At 43.6% G+C, this 23,915-nt stretch overlaps 1 protein-coding gene across 1 annotated transcript in view; it reads right to left on the bottom strand.

Moving 5' to 3' along the window:
* Positions 1 to 2,274: 2,274 nt before the first annotated feature.
* Positions 2,275 to 23,915, bottom strand: part of fgf11b (fibroblast growth factor 11b) — a 57,525-nt gene continuing 35,884 nt past the window's right edge. The window contains 4 exon segments of the mRNA XM_034099967.2: positions 2,275 to 2,637; positions 2,639 to 2,683; positions 2,685 to 2,710; positions 2,812 to 3,010. Of these exon segments, the coding sequence (XP_033955858.1) occupies positions 2,572 to 2,637; positions 2,639 to 2,683; positions 2,685 to 2,710; positions 2,812 to 3,010 (336 nt within the window). The 3' untranslated portion in view covers positions 2,275 to 2,571.

The following is a 23,915-nucleotide window of genomic DNA, read 5'->3' as shown; positions in this document are numbered from 1 at the left end:
AACCCTGCCAAGAACCTTGCTCACTTTACTGCAGAAATTCCTTATCAACATTCCTCAAGAATACACCTGCTAATCTTTTTAAATAACTGCCTCTGTGCATTGACCTCTTTACAATTCAACACACTATTTCAGACTTGCTGTAGCCCTCAATGCAGCACATTCGGAAAGCCTCCGTTTCACATTCTGTACCCGCTCTTCTCATTTCGTTACCATTCAAATTAGAACCCATCCCGCTGCTTTGAACCTCCTAGAGATTATCTGTGATTGTTAGCGACCATATAATGAGCTTTTTTTCTTTTCTTGCCTTCCACATCTCCCAGCGTTTCTCTTGCAACGTATTCTTGTCTATGTTTGTTGGTGGTATCCAGGATGATTGACTTTGACTAATCATTGTGATGTCAGTTACCAGAGCCATCCTATCCTCATACACTGGTTCATATGTTATTTTACGAAAGGTTATTTCTGATTACATGTGTATTCTTCAAAGAATCTCCCACGACATATGTCCAAATTTGCTCATCACATGCATACAGTCTTCAAAATAAACATTGGTCTTCACAGAAAACACCCCGGCTATGTTTGGGCAACAAAGTTATTGGTTAGGTTGGGGAAAAGATTGGGAATTAGGTCACAATAACCATAGACTTGGCGTTACGTTAGTATGGAAGTAACGTGACAAATAGGTAACGGCACTTGAAAACCAAACATTGGCTTATTTGTCACAACTTCTGACTTAAGTAACGTTACTTCCGTAGGTATTGCTACAAACTGTATATGAGAACTGCATGCCAGAGCAGGCAACATTTCCAACAACAACCAACAGCCTGACTGATCGAATCAGCTCGTCGTATATTTTTAAATATTCTATATAAATGAAAGAGAAAAACAAAACACTAGTTGATTGCACCTTGTTGAAATCTTAAATGAATGAGGTGCCTTTTGTGGGTTCGCTATTGGGGTGACCAAAGATCCCACTTTCCTGCTATTTTTATTCTTTTTTATTTAACTCTCAATTGTAAGTGATAATGGTAGGCAAGCTGGATATTACCGTAAGTGTCACCTATTCAAAGACCAGACAAATCAAAGACACAATGCCGTGCCACGTCTGAAGGACATGGTTAAGGTTACCCACAGTATCTCTATCTACATCCTCTGTACTGGCGCTCATTTACACACAGTGCATCCATGGTGTAGAAGTCGTCCACACACGGGGGGTTAAAACACAATCACACCAAGACATTCACTACATTTTCGAGGGCGATTCTTCCAAGGTGATTTGATAAGCCTAGTGAGTGGATAAGCTGCCAGACGTTCTCAGAATAACAAGTGCTCCAGCTCTGAGGCTCTCTGGCTTTGATGTTCGGCTTCAAACCTGGCTTTATGCTGACAGCAGATGCCGAGTGAAGTACACACTACGGCTGCTTTTTTCCAGGTGACTGAGTTCAGGTCTTCCATGGATTTAAAACATGACCCAGTTGTTACATTTTAGCCTCAAACAAGCTAGTGCAATAATAAGTGGTCACATCTCACTCATTCACACACTCGCTCTTTTTTCATCACTGAGATGTATCTTCTGGATTGTTGGTACAAATATGCTCATTTGTTTAAGTAGTCTGGAAAACTCTAGTTATGTATGCTCTATTATATGGCTCATCTTCCCAGGAAGAACTGTGGCTGTTATTATTTTTTAATATGACCCTGATGCAAGCAGTGTCTTTTTTGTTGGCATTGCTTTTGTTTTTATCTTACATTTAATTGCTATCGTCTTTCAGCTCCTATCCAAGTCATTATTTGTGTTTGGGCTGTCATTCATTCATTATTTTTTTTCACAGGATGCTTTAAGTTTTCAAAAACAAGAAAAATGTTATCAGTTTTAATGTCATAAAACTTTAAGCTACTTTAAATGTAGCTGGTTTTTTTTCTCTTTACTTTCTCACACCCTCATGTTGCTTCGGTCGACCTGACCCGACCCAGGATCCCTGCAGATATATCTCCTCTGTGAGCTGTTTCATTCTCACTTGAGCTTTAGTTGACCTTGGTGATTAGCTTAGCTGGTAGGCAGCTGGTGGGTGGAAAGCCAGGCTGAACCGCACTGTCACCAACTTAGGGCTCAAGAGGGGGCCCATGGGTGAGGATTATGGTGCCAAGTCAAGCGCTGGGAATGCGTGAGTGGTCAATATACTACAATAGACCGAACGGTAGGGTTGGCATGTGAGAAAAGATGGAATTGTGAGTGGGACAAAGAAGCCCGAGCATGACAGACATGAAGAGACTGTGCATTAGGAAGTCACTGGGGTGGAGAAAGAGACAAACAGTGGGAGGGGGAGGTGGTAGTAGTTCTGGCTCAGGCCCTTGGCTTCCTTTCTGCGGTGACAGGTGAGGGGGGGACTCCTCTCTCAGGTGTTCTCGGCTGCTGATGGACCGCTGACCTGTATCTTTCTGAATCTCGTAGCTCACTTCTGGAATAAGGTGGCCCTTGGGGGCCCATTACCCCAGCCACCCTCAGTGCATAATGGGCGGCTGTATTCCCAGTGTCACTGCTGCCCTTTGTCCCACCCTCAGTCTCCTGTGCTATGAAGCATCAGCCTTGGGAGCTTCTTTCCGTCCATTCTTCAGGGACGGCAAATCTGACGTCTTCAACTGTCTTCCGCGGAGGACTCACCGGTTCAGGGGCGAGCTGGTTGTAGCGATTGCTCCTTATACATCGCAACTGTGAGACAAAGATAGAATCTGTCGGTTTAATAATAAAGGAGGTGATTAATAAGTGAGGAACTGGTTTGAATTGTGCTGAAGTGACACAAGGACACAAACCCTCTATAACTTTTGGCAGGAAGTGTGCAGCTCCTTTGTTCTTCTTCACCCGGTTGCCCTTCATGACCTGTCCGTCGCGGTTGATACCGATATACCAGGAGCGGCCAGACTGGGTTTGGCGATAGAGCATGGAGGAGTATGTGACGTAGTAGTTCTCGAACACACTCTCCTTGAACTTGCACTCAGGAGTGAAGTGCTCCTGAAAAGATACATGGAAAAGGGAGGAGAGGTGGATTTATATTAGCAAATAAAGAAAGGGAAGAAAACTAAAGGGCAAACAGCCATAAGAACAACATTGGTGCAATCTTTTGAAATAAGGCCACACAATACGATATTTTACAATAGAATACGATGCAATACTTCTCTAATAACAATATTATTGGCATATTAAACATTTCATCATATTTTGCAATATATATGTATTATTTGTCAGGATTAGGCCCATTTCTTATTAATTTTTGCAATGTCTATCTTTGTTTTTGACCAACCTCCTGCCAATACCGATGACATCATTACAATTAGATTTGATATATTAATTATCTATACAACTCTCCCCAACCCTTGAACATAACCTTTAGTTCACGTAAGAACACACTTGAAAGAACAACGACCGTGGATATAAGTAGAAAAAAGCACTAATTGGTGACTGTTTCCTGGGGAAAGGATGAGTAGAATTCAATCTGGACTTGTGTTTCTTTGAACATCCTTGTCCTTTGGGAAGAAAAGGATTGCCATTTGCTTACTGTACGATGTAGGAATAGCACTAACATCTCATGTAAACAAAACACATCCCCAAAAGGGAAGAGCAAAGATGAAAAGGAATATAAAACACTGACACCTACATAAATCAAATACAGATTTGCTGTCTCTACACATACATTACATTGTGTACAAATAATGAATTATTCTGACATCTAACTGCATCAGAGGCATCCTTAGTTCAGAAAAGAAACTCCAACGCTACAGTATAATATAATAAACAAGTTTCTAGATAATGGATCAGTCTTTAGAATATTTGTAGGATGGTGTTTATGAACACAATCCTCCACAAAGATTTATATTTGGATCCGTGTTTCTGCACTATACATTATATCCACATGTATGGGAACAATAGATACCACTTGTAATACAAATAGTAATGAAACATATATAGTACATTTAAACAGATACAATTACTGATATTACAAATCCAAGGACCCAAAACAATTATAATTAAATAAATACATATAAAAGCAAAAACAATTTACAGTAAAAGAGGGGATTTACAATAACATGATTTTCTAAAATTATAGACGGTTCTTAAATGATCTTTACATTTTCAAAGTTGTTGCCTATAATTCCATAAATGAATGGGACATTCAACCAATTGTTAAGCAGGAAATTCATTATTTACAGTAGTTGCTATAGGGTTACGTGTCTTCAGTCTGGTGGAACTGCTCCAACTCATAGAGGATTTGAGGTCATATCAACTAAGAAAACAGACTATTTTAATTGGTTACAAACCAAAAATATAAAAAAACCCACTTGAGCTGGTTTTTCAGAGTCTTGGTAATGAGTATGCAGAAATAGTTGAAAGACTAATCTTCATTCCGCCAAAAGAGAATTATCCCTCCAATATACTGTCACTTGTCCGAGACTGGCTAGATCTGAATAGACATTACACAATCAAATGAGCAGAAGTTGGATGAATTCCAGCAGTTAAGCCAGTAAATGATCATGTTCCAGCAGCACTTCCCCCTCATTCTCTGTCTTCAACACAAGGACTACTGAACCCTGCATAATGTTGACTGGTGATATTAACCAATAGCGACAGATATACATCTCTCTTAGCTTCCGTCAGGGTCTCCCCTGTCAGAGAGCAAAAGCCAATCTGTGGGATTGATTTAGTGAGAGCAGCAGGGCAGAAATGGCTGAGTGGAAGAATTCTCAGAGACTCGGGAAGAGCCAAAGGTAGATTGGGAAGGTATAAGAGACCTTCAGTTTCACACTTATCACAGATCATCACCTTCACAGGGAGGCGGCACTTTAGCTGCAGAGAACTCAGGACTTTATGCCCTTTCTCAGTCCACTACTGCTCCTGCTGCTCCATCACACTTTATACACTTTTAACTAGTGGTGAACAGTAACTAAGTCGTTAACTTAAGTACTGAAATACAATTTCAGGTACTTTACTGAGTTTTTTCCATTTCCTGACACTTAATATTTCTATTTTGCCACAATGTAAGACATTAATGACATGTATATAGACTTTTTGCCACTATTTTGTATTTTTTGTACTTTATTATACATGTTGCATTGTTGGAGGAGCTCAGGTCAGGAAGAATTTCATTGCGAATTTCTACACTGTAGCTTGTGCATATGACAATAACACCTTTGAATTTGAAGAGGGAAATATTGTATTTTTGTGCACTCCATTTATCTGACCACATTGGTTACTTTGCATTAATGATGAAACAATTAACACATACATAAGTATTTGGTTATACCTTGAGTAATAAGCCAAGTAGTCTATAAAGTAGGGATGCTCCGATCGCCAATTTTGGGGCCGATCGCCGGAATCAGTATCGGCCGATTCCGATCGAGTGGGCGGAGCCTAAATGGAAGATTTAAACATCACTTTAAATCTTCCATTTAAAGTGATGTTTAAAACTCAGTTAATTGGGCTCATTCACTGGAGCTTCCACAAACAACAATCAACAACAATTATTACATTCAAATGATGTACATTATTCAAGTTTACATTCACTTTGGAGAATAACACGGGAGAAATGAGCGGAAGCGCTCTCTTTTCCTCTCTCCCACTCTATCCCTCGCTCTCTCTCTCTCTCTCTCCTGACAGCCTGTCAGTATCTCATGCAGCTCGCTGATCCAGTAATGACTGATCCGACAGTGAAGAATAAATATATTAATAAGTAGTTTAGCTTGTTCCAGAGGTAGATAAAAGTGTGTTAGGTCTAACTCTTGTGTGTTTCGCTGCGCTCACCGGTCCGTCACAGCGGGTGGAGCTGCAGGATTTCTGCTTCACACTCGTTGCATACCGCTATTTACTGTCTTTTTCGGACACCTTAAAAAACTGCCAGACCGGTGAAGCCATTTTGGCGAGCTTGTTTTGCCGCGCACAGAGAAAAGTGTCATGTATTTTACGTCATGCGATCGGCTCTCGCGATCGGCCTTTATAGAGAGCACCGATCGATCGGAAGAGAGTGAGTATCGGGCCGATCTTGATCGGTGACCGATCGATCGGGGCATCCCTAGTATAAAGTAATTCAATTAGCTTTACATTTATCAGCTGCAACAAATTGATGCATCAATTCAAATACAAATTATAATATGATGCCTTCCACTTCTGTACTTTAGTTAAGATTCATTTTGAATACAGGACATATACTTGTAACAGAGTATTTCTTCACTGTGGTATTTCTACATCATCTGAATACTTCTTCCACCTCTGTTTTTAACTCCTGTTTTCCCACATTGAAAAACAAGCCCCTACTTTTTACTCAACAACCTCTCCCACTACCATCACAATCACGGAGCTATATTAAGATCCTCTGACAGGTTTGATATCTTCTGCTGTGCTAACACAACGAGGATGGGATCGATAGATGATCTGCTTCATTCATTATTAATCAGGCCAAGGGAGAGAGAAACAGGAAAGAGAGCAGAAGATCGGAGAGGACAGAGGGGTTGCTGGGTAATAGAGGAGATTAAGACCTGCTCCTTTGAATCTCCCCGGGGACCGGAGCAGAAACGCCGGGGCTGACGAGAGCTTTAGTGGCCAGCCCCCGACCCTCTGACTCTCATGTCCTCTGGAAGGAGAAGCCATCACTCGCAATAAAATATCCTTCAGCTCAACCTCCGGCATGACTCCACTGATAACCCCTCTCCCAAGTCATCCTATAATTTCCTTATAATTAATTAAATTAACTTAAATTAGCCTAATGATAGAACCCACATGTTCTTGTGTTTCATTCAAGTTGTCTGAAAATACACTGGGATAACAAGATACTGATCAAATGGGCTGAACTAAAAAAAGCCTTTTTAAAATAGGTGCATAATTTGGAATTTTTCCTGCTTCTTATGTCCAATGCAGTTAATAAGATAATTTCACCTAATTCCAAACTATTATTCATAACTCTTTTTGTTTATGTAAACTTGACGGTTAGAAAGGCTAAATTGTAAGTGAGCAAAGCTTCAATATCTCTTTAGCTCTGACTAAACCAATTGTTAAAACAACAAAAATAAAGATTTTATAAATGTATTATTGCATTATTATTTATGATTTTCTTCTTCTTCTCTTCTGTTACTCTGTATATTGGTAGATCACAAAACAACTTTGGAAGTGGAAACTGTACTGTATTGTAGTGTGTAACAATTTGGCTTTGGATTCTTGGACCCTCATTTATCAGCCTGAATTTATTATCGATTTAACCCGGTTTATATCGTGCATCTCTAGTAGTAGTAGTACGAGTAGTAAGTGATTTGTCATCATAATCTGTCATAAGGGCCAATACACCTGTCCATAAAGGATACAAATATGTTGCTGTAATAATCCCCATCTCTGGAACTCCCCTTGAGGTGACCTCAGCAGAAGTACAGAGACCACCCCGCGTGTACTGACCGCAGATATCACTCAAAGCACCAGATGTACCTGCGCAAGTGAATTATTGTTGAGAATGTGTTGAGGGCTGCACAATTTTTAAGAGCGACGGGGGAATATTTCCATCTTAATGGTGGGGTGCTCGGACAAGAAATTAAATAAAAACCTCTTTCTTCAGCTGTGAGTCATTGAGAGACTTGGGTCGCTTCCCTTCCACACGTCTCGAGCCAAAAATGAATTTTAAATGAAAGCAGATGAGAAAGGTAATATGTTGCGTCCGTGCTGAGAATCCCCAAGATGGGAAGAACCTTTTTATGATGCAGAGCAGCGTCCTGACACCCCCAACCCCCCCCCCCCCCCCCCACACACACCACCTCCTCCCTCATCCCCCTCCGTGTCTGATTACATCTATTCTAGCTGCTCCAGGAAGCTTAACTCTCCATGCCACCATACACTGGGATTGCACTCCACACCAAACAAGGACAGTGAAGTACTAAGAATACACACTCAAAGGGCAGAGTTCCTTAAATCGTCTTTCCCCACATTTAATCGTGGTTTAACAACAGGAATGAAAGTTATGCCTATAAAGATCCTGGAGTATCTTGTTTACTCTCATCTCATCGTGCACACTCGGGCGTGAAATCAGAACTAACGCCTCTGTAAATGTAGCTCTACTTGTGCAATGTTTAAGCATTTCTGACATGCAATTATTTGCAGTCCCTCATTTAGTCAGCAGGGGTCACAGTGTGATGCACGCCTCCTGCATCTTCTGACTGTCCCTTCAGTCCCAGGGTAATCTATATGAAGCTCTAAAATCTGCCCAGCTGCAGTAATCCCACCATTTCCCCATAGTATTCCCTTACTCCTGCAGCTACCCCCCACATGTCACACGGAAGCTCATTCACAACAATCCCTGGTGTGTGTGTGTGTGTGTGTGTGTGTGTGTGGTGTGTGTGTGTGTGGTGTGTGTGTGTGTGTGGGGTGTGTGTGTGTGTGTGTGTGTGTGTGTGTGTGTGTGTGTGTGTGGTGGGTTGTGTGTGTGTGTGTGGTGTGTGTGTGTGTGTGTGTGTGTTGTGTTGTGTGTGTGTGTGTGTGTGTGTGTGTGTGTGGTGTGTGTGTGTGTGTGTGTGTGTGTGTGTGTGTGGTTGTGTGTGTGTGTGTGTGTGTGTGAATTGCAGAAGGCCACCAGGCCCTTGTTGTTGATGTTGCTGCCACACCAGACGTAGATGCACAATGCAAAGTTACGTAAGTCAATAGGGCGTAGACGTGCTTATCAAGAGGGCTTTACAGGGGATGAGACTTGCAGTTAATACTGTCTCGTGAAAACACATTGTGCTTTACGATAGCCCCATAGAGGCACACAGGGCAACAGCAGAGTGGATAATAATGTGCAGGCATTCATGCCTCTGCAGTTGACTGACAGCTGAAAGGGCCCTGTCAATATGATGTGGCAGATGACTTTACCTCTTCGCCCCTCAGTCACAGAGGTGACCCGCCACCTTTATCAGTAAACACCCTTTCTTTTAATTGTCAGAAAAAGATAGGACATATAAAGCGGTGATTGTGTATCAGCATTGTCACCATCACATGGAGTAAGTACACTGAACAAAAATATAAATGCAACACTTTTATTTTTGCTTTGTGGCATTGTGCTGTGTGATAAAACTGCACATTTCAGAGTGGCCTTTTATTGTGGCCAGCCTAAGGCACACCTGTGCAATAATCATGCTGTCTAATCAGCATCTTGATATGCCACCTGTGAGGTGGGATGGATTATCTCGGCAAAGGAGAAGTGCTCACTGTCACAGATCTTTTTCAGATTTGTGAACAATATTTGAGAGAAATGGTTATTTTGTGTTTATAGAAAATGTTTTAGATCTTTGAGTTCATCTCATGAAAAATGGGAGCAAAAACAAAAGTGTTGCATTTATATTTTTGTTCAGTGTAAATATTGATACACTTGATTATTGTCGTATCATTTTTTTTGTGATTTAGTATATATTCTCAATTCATTCTATACAGTCTGTATTTGCCCGTTTGCAATGAAAGGCAATATAAATGTTCTGTATTACACTGTCGCTTAAAGCCAAAGTCACGTGCATACTGCAGTTTTGCCTCTGCGAGGGTATGGTGTTTTAAACATGCACATTACCATCCCCACCCCCACACTGATGTGGTGAATAATGTGTGTCACAAGGACTATAGCAGACCCTCATGGACACTCGGATGCAAATAGTATGAAAAGGCCTTTAGCCAAATATCGGACCGGTATACCCAAATGTACCACTAAGTGTCGTCCATGACTTTCTTCCTGCAGTTTACTCGATGGCTTGTCTGTTTTTGACGTGATGATCCAAGAACGTAGCAGGCACAAATGCATCAGTCCGGGGCTTTCGTTTTCTTATTACCCCAAAGACACCTCAACCTCCTAGTAAACAAACTGATGATTCACTGTTCAGCACCTCCCCACCCCCTCCCTGTTATACTTGTGAGTCTACAGCATAAGTGATCTAAATATTGCCTGAAAAACACAAAATACTTTAAATATGTTGTCTTATTGCTTATAACTAATGCAATTCAAGCTGGTTTCAGCGCCATGCCAGGCATCACAGCCATCACAGCCATCACAGCCATGACATTGCTTGCATTTCTTTTCACAGGCTTGTACTTGGCAGAAGACACTGGACCGCCAGCTCTAACAACTGAACTCTCCGTTGGCATGTAAGTTTTATTTTATTCGAACAGGATGAGTTATTATCTCAAATGGGAATTCAGCAGGTTTGCACATAAATCAAACTGGTTCAAGCTTGCATATCAAACTGGAAACCCACCTATAGTTTACTCATCTTCTATTCTGGTTCACTGATATCTAGGCAAATTATTATTCATTTTGCTCAGATTACGTACAATATACGAGGAAGTATGATCCCACTGATCTGATGCATAAAAGAGTACAACTGTATAAATGTAATAGCCAGATTTTAGCAAATGCAAAGCTTTGATAAAGATTGTTCATATCTTGGCAGATCACAAGGATTACATTCTAATATATCCCCGAGACAATTTTTGGAAGGAGAGCTACCGGCACAAGGTGTATCATAAGACAATCAGAAAGAATAGGTTTTGCCTTCCCTAAGTGCTATTAATTGGCCGCCTGGCAAAAGAAGTCTGTCCTTATCATTGCACTTCTGCACTTCATCTCTGCCCTCTCCCTCTGGCCAATTATCCTCTCCCCTACTTTTTCGAATGTCCACATTTTATCCTGTCCTGTGATAAAGAGATGCTATCTCTCTGCTGGTGCTGTCCTGCATCTCAATGCAAGCCTCTCATGGAAAGAATAGAAAGGACGAAGCTTTTCATCTGCGGGTCTCTATAACACCACACACACACACACACACACACACCACACACCACACACACACACACACACCCACACACACACACACACACACACACACACACACACACACACACACACACACACCACACACCACACACACACACACACACACACACACACCACACACACACACACACACACACACACACACACAACCACACACACACACACACACACACACACACACACTAATTGTTATGATTATTGCTAATCCTTCAAGCAATCTTAAATAAAGAAATCATCATAAGGTGCTCCTGCATGAATTAAGCAGAAAGATTCATGTAAAAAAACAATGTGTAAGTGTTTTTTCCCCTTACTTCTCTACCATTATAGCATATAACACTACAGTGAACTTATTGTGAGTTTATTTTTTTATTTATCCAAGATTGAGTTCTATATCGTCCCGTTTGTAGTTCAAAAAGAGCGCCTGATTAGCATGCATTACACTCCAGTTCCGTGCTCTCTGTGAACAGAGAGGAGAGGGGATTTCATCAGCACCAGTCAATATCTGTACTGCATCCCCCCATGAACTCTTCAAGAGAATTTCTTCTCTCTAACACACACACACACACAAATACACACATAGTGCAGCTACATCAATGCTATGGTGCTGCTCAGCAGAACAGCTGTCTTCCTGTTTAATATCCTGCATGTTTGTTTAATGGCCGCATATCGCATTTGATGTGCTAATGTACTGCGGTAGGAGGGAGTGCAGGTGCCACAATATGGCCCCTTTAAACATATCTGTGTGCTCTAACAGCATGTTCATATTTGCTTTAACATTTAAAAGTTGCCAAGAGAGTGTGTGACACAGAGGAGGAATGTTTTCATTGCCGATAAATAAGTTCATCACTGTCACTCAATGAGGAGCCGAGGTGACTGACGGAGTGACGACTCGCTTCCTCGCATTTGATCATCTTCTTGCATATGCTGATACTTCTGCTGCTGCATTACGGTGCTAATTATGTCGTTTTATCGTGGATAACCCCGCAACTATTCCTTGAATCCCACTCTCCTGCACACACAGGTTGTAGGGCCAGGCTCAATAACAAGCAGACAAAGTCAACTGCTGCCTTTTCTTACACATAAATCTCCGCCTCAATACCTGTAGGTGACAACAGGAGATGGCTGATACGGATATAAAAATAGAGTCTAGTAATCATTCCCCAGATAAGATTCTCTGAAATACTTTGTAAGGCAAAAATACATACAGTACATGACACCATTTTTGAAAGCAGGGCGCTACAAAGTAATCACAAGTAAATGTTCAAAGCATTGAGAACATACATGCCAGTATTAAAAGCAACATATTACAGTGGGGTCTGCTTTTTAAATGATCTTAGTCCCTATTCCCTACACTGCTTTTTGTGCAATCTGACAACAATCTTTGTATGTAAACTATTGATAGAAAATCAATACAAAATGTTCAGAATCAATATAGTATCACAGAACATAATATTGTAAGACTCAAGTGTATCAATACTTTCTTACAGTCCCTATTTCTCTGATACTTTGACAGCCTCTCAGGTCAAGTTCTCGCTGCCAGGTCTCTGGTTTCATAGATTTCATATTTGATAGAGGCTCAACAACGATTACGATTTCAGTTTAACCTGCCGACACAAATGTTTACAATTGATTGATTTGTCTGAGAACTACCTAGAATCAACAGCATACTTTAAAATGTGTGTAACATTTATTTAATGGAAAACCTAAATCCACTCCTGATTAAAGATAGCTTTGCCAGCTTCTTAAAATGTGACACTTCGATGGTCTCCTAAGTGTCTGATTAGGTACCTTTTACCAAATAGTTTTTCATCACAACTTATTTTAGACTTGCACTTTAAAAAAGCATGTTTTATGTTGTGTTTGTGTGTATTTTTCACTTTGTTATTTTACATTACATTGCATTTAGCTGACGCTTTTATCCAAAGCGACTTACAATAAGTACATTCGACCAGAAAGATACAACCTTGAAGAAAACGGAATCATATCAGTACATCAGCCTTTTAAAGAAACGTTTTTAATCTGATTTTCAAAGAACCTTTTTAGGATGTTTATTTTTTCAAATAATGTTCCTATAAGGTTTAAGGTTAACTAATACATCACGTTTAACTGCAACATTCAGAGGACGTTCTGAGGATGTTATCAAGGCCTGAGATGACAGAAAGTCTTTTATAAAACGTTCCTTTAATGTGATGTGTTAACAAAGGTGGAACGTTTTGCCTGCAACATTCTAAGGATGTGTTTTTGACGTTGTTGGGTAACACATTAAAGATGTTCTTTTATAAAACGTTCCCTCAATGTTACATGATAACCAAAGAAGAACATTTTGAAAGCAACATTTGGATAATGTTTTCAGGAGGTTATTCTTTTTTTATAAAATGTTCCTGTGATGCGAAATATTAACACGGTCATGGTCAACGTCAGATTTATTTGTAGTGCGCTTTAAAAAACAAACTTGTTGCATTTGTTTGAAAAGGATGTTTTTAAAAAAAATCTGATAAAAACAAACAAGCACGTAAGTCATGATATTGCACATTTGTGTAGGCATGTCTGAGTACCCAGCTAGACATTGTTGGTTCTAAAAACATTCTGAGAATGTTACCATTCATTGTTCTAGGAATGGTTTCATTGAGAAGTTTTATTTTGGTTCCTAGAATGTACTTCTGAAAGGTAAGATAACGTTCTCTAAAAACATTCTTAAAATGTTTGGTGATAACATTGTTCGAACATTATACCCCAAGTGTTTTTGTTGTATTCTATGGATCGAAATAACACTTAGAAAACCAAGACAGACAGACCGACTATCACTGCCCGTCCCTGAAACCCCTGTTAGTGTTTGTTTCTACTGTGTGTGTCTCTCCCCCCCACCTGCCTGCTGGTCTGCTCTACACGGCTGGGAGCAATCTCCAATCAACCACACCTGCAACCTGCTCATCAGCCACACTATGAAAGCCTGCAGCCTGCACTCATTCCCTGCCGGATTGTTGCCGTGAACGGTTTGTTGCGTGCCGCTCTAGCTTTTTGCCAGCATATTCTTTGACAACTTTGCCTGCTTTTGCCTCACACTCATTTTTGTGTCTCTCCCAGGAGGAATCCAAGGCCTTCCACACTCCCAAGACCAGCCAGGCCTCTCCCACCCTGGAACAACTGTTTCCCACTGCGCCATAACCAACCTCCACTCCCAGCTCCCCTTTTCTAATAAACAAATGTTACTTTCACCAGCTGATTCCGAGTCATCCTTTTACATGTGTTAATAGTCAAATTCCAATAGTTAAGTAAACTATCATAATCATCCTAATGACCACAGTGGTCAGTCCACTTACCAGGAATTTTGAGTTGAACAATTACAGGAATATTATGTCTTTATGTTCTAATAATGTAAACATATTTTAGTAAATTGTTACCACAGAACATTTGCATAATGTTTTAAACATAAAGCATGTATCCTTCTCTAAAATAATAACATTCTGGGAACATAAACAAATCTAACTTGCAGTGAAAACATTGTAAGGGCATAATGTTCTAACAATGTTATCAAAAACATTTAAAGAATGTGTATAGGCTGGCATGATAGGCTGTTCAATGGGGCTGATGTGTGTGTAGATTCTGCAAGAAGGAAAATCAGCGGGGAGGTGCCACCATGGATGTATGGGTGCCACATTGCTTTTCTTCCCGACTGCAACGCTGGTCCCGCAAATCAAGGAAGAATGTGATTGGTCGATATTCATTGTGGGGGTGGGGGGAGGAGTGGTGTTAGATAGATATAGAGTTGTAGTAAGTAGATAGAGTTCGCTATGATTGAAGTTTCGTTTATGCATAGGGTAGATTTTTTTAATTACATTTCCTTTTTTGTTTTGTGTATTTTATACATTTTGGATTTGCTTGGCGAGCTATTTTTAGAACATGCCCACGCCCAATGACTCACGTTGCCCCTGCGGGCGACTAACGTTGCCCCTGCGGGCGACTAAGTGCCCGCGGGCACCGTGTTGGCTACCCCTGTGCTAAGGGAATGTTAAAAGCTCTGTCCAAGGTGCTGATCAGCCTGCCAAAGGGACTGAATACACAGCACACTGGGGCTGCAGTCTTTTTTGCCTAGAAAGCATCCTAACCATAATGACCCAGAAATATCTAAGTGACATGAATAAGGGATGTTCGAATTCTCAAAATACTAAGGAAAGGTGCTTCAATTATACCGTTTTTATCACTTCTAGCATATGGTACAGTGGTCCATCCTTTTCCAAAAGAAAGTAGATTATTATTTCCCACAATTCATTGTGGCAGCAACACCTTGCAGGCATAAATTACATACACCATTGCTGTTTAATTGTACCCTATGAATACATTAAAACATAATCTTAGGAGGTGTTATTGCAGTTGGACCGAAATCCTCACTTTACATGTACAGTATGTTAGTCACTGTACACTTAATTTCTGAGTGTTATAAAACTTTTAAAAAACTACAACTGTCCGTCAACTGTCCGCCAAGAGATTTACATTTAATTTTCTTGAGTCCTGATAAATTCTCCTTTACATCTTTTCTTTGACATGACGTTTTCGACTGCAGCTTGGGACAAGCACTATCCTGTAAGTACATGAATGTCCTTTCTAATATTAAAGCTTGCAGCTTAATCCAGACCTGATTGCTAAAAGAGGGTGCCTGTTGCTAATAGAGCAGCCTTTCTCTCGATTGTAAGGTAAATATTGTGTAAGTAAATACTTAAAACATACATTTGTTGTTCACCGATACTCTGTGACACAGAATTGAAATGATATACTTAAGAGCTAGTAAAGTGCTTCACAGCATTGACTTAATTAGACACAACATGTTTTTATACTGTAACTCTGTCACGGGTGTTGCACTTTGATGTTATCTCTTTTTACCCTCCTGCTGCTCACACATTTGTGTTTCCTGGTCACTGGAACAGGTGAATTGTATGTTAATGTTTCAAATAAATCAAACAGTTAGATTCTTTTTACAGCCAACTGATTGCATGTGTCTCTTTTCTCTGCAATCTCAGAGACTCATTTTACGAGAGATTCAGAGTCCAAGTGCAAGTTGAGAACACTTATCCTGTCAACATGCCAGTCTTAAAAACACCTGTCACATTAGTGAGGTGTATAATATATATTAAAAGTAGGGATGTCACCATACCAGAAAATTGGTGAGCGATACAAATACCATTCAAATTCAAATTCGGGAAGCAGGTTCAGTACCACAGTAGGCAGACAAGACAATAAATCCCACGTTCTTTAACATAAATCTATAGGTTACTTACGTAACCCCAACACTAAGAGTAACATGTAGTGAGATGTCTCACTATGGGATGCGCCTCATCGCGGAGCAAACAGAAGCATCAATCTCATTACGCCAATCCTGATTGGCTGGTGATCTTGACGTCAGCGTCAGGGAATCCACCCCCTATAAGTAGCTTGCTCTACGACGCATGCGTCATTAAAAATAAGCACCTTCTTCTCGCTTCACCATAGCAAGGAGGGCCGTCTGGTGAGACATCTCACTACATGTTACTCTGAGTCCTGGGGTTACGTAAGTAACCAATAGTTCTCATTCATAACTCTCCGTTCGATTTGTCTCACTATGGGAAATTGTAGCTCCCGTATTGCCAGACGAGCTTATCTTGAAAATCACCAAACCAACCAGAACAGCAGGCAGGTCTACAACAGGTAGAGCTCTGACTCAACAAGGTGCCCAGCACTGCTCGGGCCACACTTGGAGCGGAGACGTCTAGCCTGTAAAAGCGGACAAAAGTGAGCGGCGAGGACCAGCTCGCCGCTGCACAGATATCCTGGATGGAAACACCCTTGAACAAGCCCAGGATGTACCCAGACCACGAGTCGAATGAGCCCGCAGACCCGAAGGTGCCTGCAGCCCCTGACTCGTATAGGCCCCAAAGCAATAGCCTCCACAATCCATTGGGAGAGCCGTTGCTTAGTAACGGGCTTGCCCTTGTGAGGGTTAGCCCAGGACACAAAGAGTTGGTCATTATGACGAAACTCTTTGATCTGTCCATATATGTGCGTAAAGCACGGACTGGACACAGCAAATCCGGCTGCTGTTCCCCGGAGGGACTACAGCGGCGGAGGAAATGCCTCAATGTAAATTGGGGTACACGAACCAACCACCTTTGGTATAAAGGCCAGGGTTGGGCTTCAACAACACTCTTGTTTGCCCTGGGGCGAACTGAGTGCATGAGGGATGTACAGTAGCGCAATGAATGTCACTGACCCGCTTGGCGGATGCCAGTGGGCCAGTAACAGCACTGTCTTGAGTGACAAGCAGGCTTGGAATTTCGTCATTTTTAGGGGCAAGGCCATTTGGCCTTCCCGTTCACATTTTTTTTAAGGGCACAAAGGCCACATGACAGGGCACAAAGGCCACATGACAGGGCACAAAGGCTGTTTGGTTTAAATTACGCTGGTCAATCAACATGACTGAAAGTGTAGCACTAACCGTCAACACCAGTCGTTTTACAAACGGCTTGAATAGCAATAGTGTTTCTTAAACGTATACGTTAAGTTCAGCCATAAACCACATAAGTCAGTCAGGGGTAGACAGTAAGGGTAACATTGTATTGTCACTGGCCCCACCATTGTAACCACTGGCCCGGAGCATTCGTCCACCAAAAAAGAATCGACTAATAATGAAGAAAATTAACACATTTGTTGCAATAATTTATGCACTAACTACATTACTACTTGTACTACAACATTTTAATCATCAGTTCTTCCTCATTTTCCTCAATTGTTCATATTTGGTTTATTAAAATAATGATATTGTGGTCATTGTTAAAAAATTTCTGCTATTATTATGAGTATTATTATTTGTATAATGCCTTCCTGTCATTAGGAGTTCGACATGTAATGGCTATATGTAATTGATTTGATTAGAACCTTCATTATCCTAAACTGCTGGGACATTTCGCCAATACCTTTATATTGTCTACTCTTCACTTACTTGTCAGCATAGGTCGGCAATGATGTACAGAGCCGACAGAAGACCTTGTTTATACTGGCATCATATTGAGAGGTGCAGTGACGCGTCCTGAAACCAGGGAGTAGCTGCTGGTTCCCTCGACAAAAAGCCATGGGATTTCTCCACAGGGTTTTGGAAAATAGATGGAAATAAGGTCTGTGGAAAACAAACCTGTTTGATAAATGCACGTTTTGTTCAGCCGGATAATCTTCACATGTCTACCCTACTTTTATAATTTTCGAATCATAAATCTAATCGATAGATTATAAAAGGGTTTTAGGACGCGGCACTGCAGCCAACTCCCTGTCACTCCTTTAACTCCTCCGGTGACTTTCTTTTATTTGAAGATTGTTTTTTGCACGGCGCTTGGCCGGTTACCGCTCGTATTAAAAACATTTTGGCGAATGGTTAGGTGGCGCGATAGTCTGTGGTGAAGAAGGAGCGCCCTCCCACTCACGGGAGCCTGCTCGCGATGTGCTCCGCAGCAAACAGCTGTTTTCTGCGGGGCACATCGCGAGCAGCAAACAGCTGTTTACTTTTCCCCCCAACAACGACAACCGACTCACGAAACGCTATGTTGTAGCGTTGATAAACGACACAATTTAACTAAATTGCTAGTCAAAATACCAATACCACAGGATATTTTTTTTTACCTTGGCCGTGAATTGCATTTTTTTTAAGAGGGCATCACGGCCAAAGTGCGGGGCAACGACGGCCATGGCCGTCGTGGCCGTCGTGAAATTCCCACCCTGGTGACAAGTGCTTCATGTCAGCTCCTTCCAGGGGTTCAAATGGGGTCAGGTTGAGCCCATCTAAAACCACTGCCAAGTCTCATAAGGGCACCAGCGACCTGGAGACAGGGAGGAGCCTGCGACCCCCTTTCATAAAACGGCAGACCAAAGGATGTTGGCTAGCCGTCTTTCCCTCAAAGCCCACATGGCATGCAGCAATAGCAGCCAGGTACACTTTGATCGTAGAGAAAGCTCTGTGTTTATCGATCAAGTCCTGTAGAAATGATAAAATCACCCCGACAGGACATTGAAAAGAGATGTGTCCTTCTTGAAGGCACCACTCCTCAAACAACCTCCACTTACAGTCATAAAGAGACCTGGTGGAGGAAGCTCTCGCACTCTGAATAGTGTTTATCACCTTCTGAGGGAGTCCCACTGTATTCAGATTGTACCACTCGTGGGTGAAAGATCGCCCCCCCGCCTGAGACAGTATGTCCCCGCGTAGTGGGGGCTGCCATGGCTGCCCTCACAGCAGCTGATATATCTCCACCAGCCCGTACATTGCGGGCCAGGGCGGAGCTATCAGGATAAGAGTGTGGCGTTGTACTCTCACTCTGGCCAGAGTTGGGGGTATCAGAGCCAGGGGTGGGAACGCGTACAGAAGGCCCGTGCACGAGCGCGTCCAAGCCTAACAGTGCGTTTAAATCGCGCATTGAAAAGAACAGCTGACATTGAAAAGAACAGCTGACATTGAGAATTTTCTTTTGATGCGAACAGATCCACCGCGGCCCGGCCGTAACGCACCCACAGCTGACTCACAATCCTTGGATGTAGAGTTCAGTCTGCATATAGTGGTGCACCTCTGGACAGTATCACTTCCCCGAGGTACATCACTCCTGGTACGTGCGTCGCTCTCAGAGAGAGGAGACGTCTGCTGCTCCATAAGATCAGTTTGCGTGCCAGCATGTGTAACTGGAGAGAACGCAAACCTCCTTGGCGGTTTATACACGATATTGTGGTCGTGTTGTCTGTCCTCACGAGGACATGATGTCCTCTGAGAAAAGGCAGAAAGCGTGAGGAGTGAGGAACACCGCTAAAAGCTCCAGGTAATATATGTGCGCCCGCTGGAGGTCTCTGTTCCAGAGACCCCTCACCGGACGACCTCTGTAAATACCTTACAGAATGCCCGAGAAGCGAGGGGGGGTGACAGCGAATTGGAGTCTGTAGCTCCGTGTTACTGTCTTGAGAACCCCAAGCAGATGTTGTGAGCATCTTCCACTATATGCTCCTTACGGTACGTCCACACAGCAGCTTCAGAAGCAACTTCCACCCCTTCCAAGGCTTCTCTGCCCATTGACTTTGAAAGGGGATGACGTCACTTTGCCTCGCTTTTCCCCGAACTGCATTGTGGGGGAGCCAAGCGAAGATTTCCAGGATGTCCAGGATCTCCAGGATTCAAAAGTTGAGCAATGTTCAACTTTTGAAGCTGAGCTGGAAGCGCCTGCCAATCAAACACGTTTATGCAAATCTGACAGTAGAAGCGCTAGCCAATCAAACCGCGTGTAAGCAGGGAGAACCAGACCGCAGTTCATTTCCTCATATTCCAAACGAGAAATTACGGTAGCAAATCACCCGGTTCTGTACGACCAGAACTATTAACGGGATACAAACCCGGAGGAACCAGGCATGGAGGGAGGTGGCAGAGACAGTGGGTGAAACTGGTAGGTTTTCGCCTGTTTGGGGAGTTTATATATATATATATATTGCTCGCATAAAATCCGCTGGGTTTTTTGCTTCGTATGTCGGGGGCGGGAGATTCATGTGATTGGTTGTTGGTCGCATTGCTCGCAAAAAATCCCCAAGCTGTCAGACACGCCCAGCTCCAAGATTTTCAAGATTTTTGAAAAGCTGCTGTGTGGACGTACCGTTAGAGTCAGCAGAGATGTCACGGCTCTTACCCTCTGAGTCCCTATTAGTTGTGTTATGGGGCCCTCCAGTGTCTGAGCACGGTGGTGCCCCATATCGACAATCCTCACCGATACTGCGCATGCGCGTGACAGTGGTGTCTTCACAGCCCCAGCCGGCACTGCGCATGCGCGTGACGGTAGTGCCTTCACAGACCCGTCTATAATCCGCCTTTTGAGAGAAGCCGTAGCTGCTCTCAGAAGGGGAAAAGTTGACGGACTGTTTATTGTTTTTATTGTTTTTCTTTTCATTTTTTTGAGCTGCGCCCTTGGCTTGAAGCCTGGATGCGTCAGCGGAAAATGGTTTATTTTAGAAACAACAATAAATTTGTGACATGTGTTTTTGCGGACTTGAGGATGGTGTTGAGGCATCTCTCGAGGCGGCGGGAACACATCTGGAGCTGGGGAACCGTGGACTTCCAGCTCTGTCACAGAGGAGAGAAGGAGGGGCTGTCAGGCCGCTCGCTTCTTCTTCCTCGACTGCTGGCCGAAATTCTGGGTCGGCTGTGCCTGGGCTGCAGCCGGGACCGGAGATTTTCTAGGCCAACTCGCCCTCGTCTCCTGCCTGGGCTGGGGACTCGGGGCGGGCTGCGACCTCTGCTGTTTGGGTATTTTGAACCGAGCAGGGTTGGAGGCAGCTTGGTCGAAGGACTGCCGCTGTGAAGGCAGCGGCTGGACCCTTCGAGGGAGGCAGAGGTGGAGGGCCTCGTCCTCCTTCTTTTTCGACTCGCATCTCCTCTGCATGGAGGCGAGAGCGGAGCCGAAAATCCCCTCGGGAACGATGGGCATGTCAAGCACATCCTCCTTTTCCCGGTCTGGGAGGTTGGTGAGGTTGAGCCATCTAGCTCTTTCCTGCACCACCATAATCCCATTGCCTTGCCCGTGGCCTGGACGGCGCAGCGTTGGACACAGAGACAAATGTCTGTGACCGCGGCCATCTCATCCGGAACGGCCGGTCCAGGATTGCTCGACAGATCCTCACAGAGCTCCGCTTGGTATGCGGTTAGCAGCGAGGAAACGTTCAGAGCCCTGGCGGACAACGCTGCGGCTCTGTAGGACCGTTCAGTCATGGTCGACTGGAATCGGTCCGCCTTCGCTGGCAGCGTGGGGTTCCTGCTTGGTGACGGGCCCATCCTCAGTAGGAGGTGGGCTGCCACCAGCGGTTCCATAGGCGGTATGCGGAGCAGGCCGAGCCTCTCCATACCGTCACAGTCTAGGGAGGAGGCACCCTGGATTGGGGCCTTGTTGCTAAAGGGCCGGTCTCTCCACGAGACCGACGAAGACCGGAAGGAGTTGCCTCTTCGTCCTTGTTGCTTAGGGAAAATGTTTCCCCTCGTAACGGGACCTGGAGGTCTCCTTGGCCATTTCGGGCCACGGGATGTCTAGTCTGGACGCGGCACGCTGACACACGGCCTGCAGGTCCATGCTGAGACAGGGCGAAGCTGGTGTGCTATCGCCCGGGAGAGCAGCCATCACTCCCGGCTTTGCAGCCTGAGCCGATGACATGAAGATATCGTGTTCTTGCTCATCCGAATCAGACAGGAGGAACTCAGAGGCACCCTCTTCGTCCTCCATGTAATCCAATTCCAGGACATCCTCCGCGGGAAAAACCATGGTGAGGTCTAGCCGGGAGCCCCAGCTTGGTAAAGCGTGGGGCTCCGTTCCCGCGTCTCTTGCTGCCGCCGGGTCCCAGCCTGACACGGCGCGGGACTCCGGTTCTGCAGCTGCCGCTGTTGATGAGCCCCAGACCGACACAGTGCGGGGCTCAATCTCTGCAGCAGACGCCCCCGCATCTTGATTGCCAGCCGGCAAATCAACGGACATGAGGGGGTCCTGTCCCGACAAGCTAGCTTGGCGTGCTAACCGTCGGTGGAGGCTCTTTATGGTGAAACGGGCACAATGCCCGCACGAGCCGGGGTTGTCAATAGCCTCCTGGGCGTGTTCCAGCCCGAGGCAGGACGAGCAGACCTGGTGTGAGTCTGTGCCTGATATTTTCAACCCGCAGCCGCAGAGTCGAACCTCCGAGTCCCTGACTCCTCTGGTGTGAGGGAGAGAGGCGTCCATCTTGTTCGCCGCGTGGCGTGGAGAGGACCCGCTCGTAACAGGTACGTCGTTGAGAAAAAAGTGTTACCAACCTGTCTTTAATCCGGAGAAAAAGAGGACGGTGTAGGTCTTTTTTCTCAAAGAATATTAACTGGAGTGTTAATATTCTTTGAATCCTTTCCTCCTCCGTGAGAAAGAGAAAAGAAAAAACAAGCTAGCGACAGGTGTGTTACTAGCTTGAAAAAATCAAAACCTTACCTTAATTCCAGAGGAAGAAACGGCGAGGTCGATTATAATACTAACTGGTGTGTTAGAATTAACAGTCTTCTTGCGAAGCAGAAGAGTAGCCGGCGAGCGCCCGTCGACCGAAATTTTAGATTTGGGTTCAGTCTGTGGACTGTTAAACTAGCCCGGCTACCATAGAGATGTGCTCTGAAGCGAGAAGAGGTGTTTGAATGACGCATGCGACGTAGCGCAAGCTACTTATAGGGGGTGGATTCCCTGACGCTGACGTCAAGATCACCAGCCAATCAGGATTGGCGTAATGAGATTAATGCTTCTGTTTGCTCCGCGATGAGGCGCATCCCATAGTGAGACATCGAACGGAGTGTTATGAATGAGAACCTATGTTATGTTTGGATACTGGTTTTTTTAGGGGGTTTAAAAGGCATAATTCCTCCTCCAGTATCTATTGTTTTTTGCTGTGATGAATTTGTTTTCAAACTGTTAAAGGTAGGGTAGGTAAGAATGGAGAAACCAGCTTGAGGGCGCTAGAATTTGAAAGTACACAACCGAAAAAAATCCGCCCCTTCCTTCAGACTTCCTTACAGAGCCCCTCCTCCAACACACACGAACACGCACATGACCAATGAGGGCACGAGATAAGTTTGTGCACGAGATTTACAGCGCCACGGCTTCCACAGATGAAATATTTGTATATATTTATTGTCAAAGCATTTAATGTATTCATTGCTATCGGGATGTTAAGAGCATTCCATAGAATATAACAAAACGTTTCTGAAGTAAATTACCTACCCTACCTTTAACTTAGATTAAATATGAAAACATTATGGTAACATCGTTATACTTTACCCTTGCCCAGTACACATTTTTATTGAGTAAAGCCTAAATACGCCTTAATACAATTCAATAGCAGCTTTGATATTGAGCTAATAGCTAACTTTAACTAGCTCTCCTGCTGATTTCAACATGGATTTGTTGTTTACACTGTAACATTAGCATGGGCAGAAGGGCTGCATATCCTGGACATGTGATAGTGAGCTTAATACAGTTTGTAATGTGAGTGAGGAGGGGTGATTTGTTGAATTAAAGAGGAAGGGGCACCAGCAGACAGCTGTTAGCAATAGAGGAA

This window comes from Pseudochaenichthys georgianus, chromosome 14, assembly GCF_902827115.2.
Source record: "Pseudochaenichthys georgianus chromosome 14, fPseGeo1.2, whole genome shotgun sequence".
Taxonomy (NCBI): Eukaryota; Metazoa; Chordata; class Actinopteri; order Perciformes; family Channichthyidae; genus Pseudochaenichthys; species Pseudochaenichthys georgianus.
Note: the sequence above shows the minus strand (reverse complement) of the source record. Positions and strands in the feature narration are given on the sequence as shown.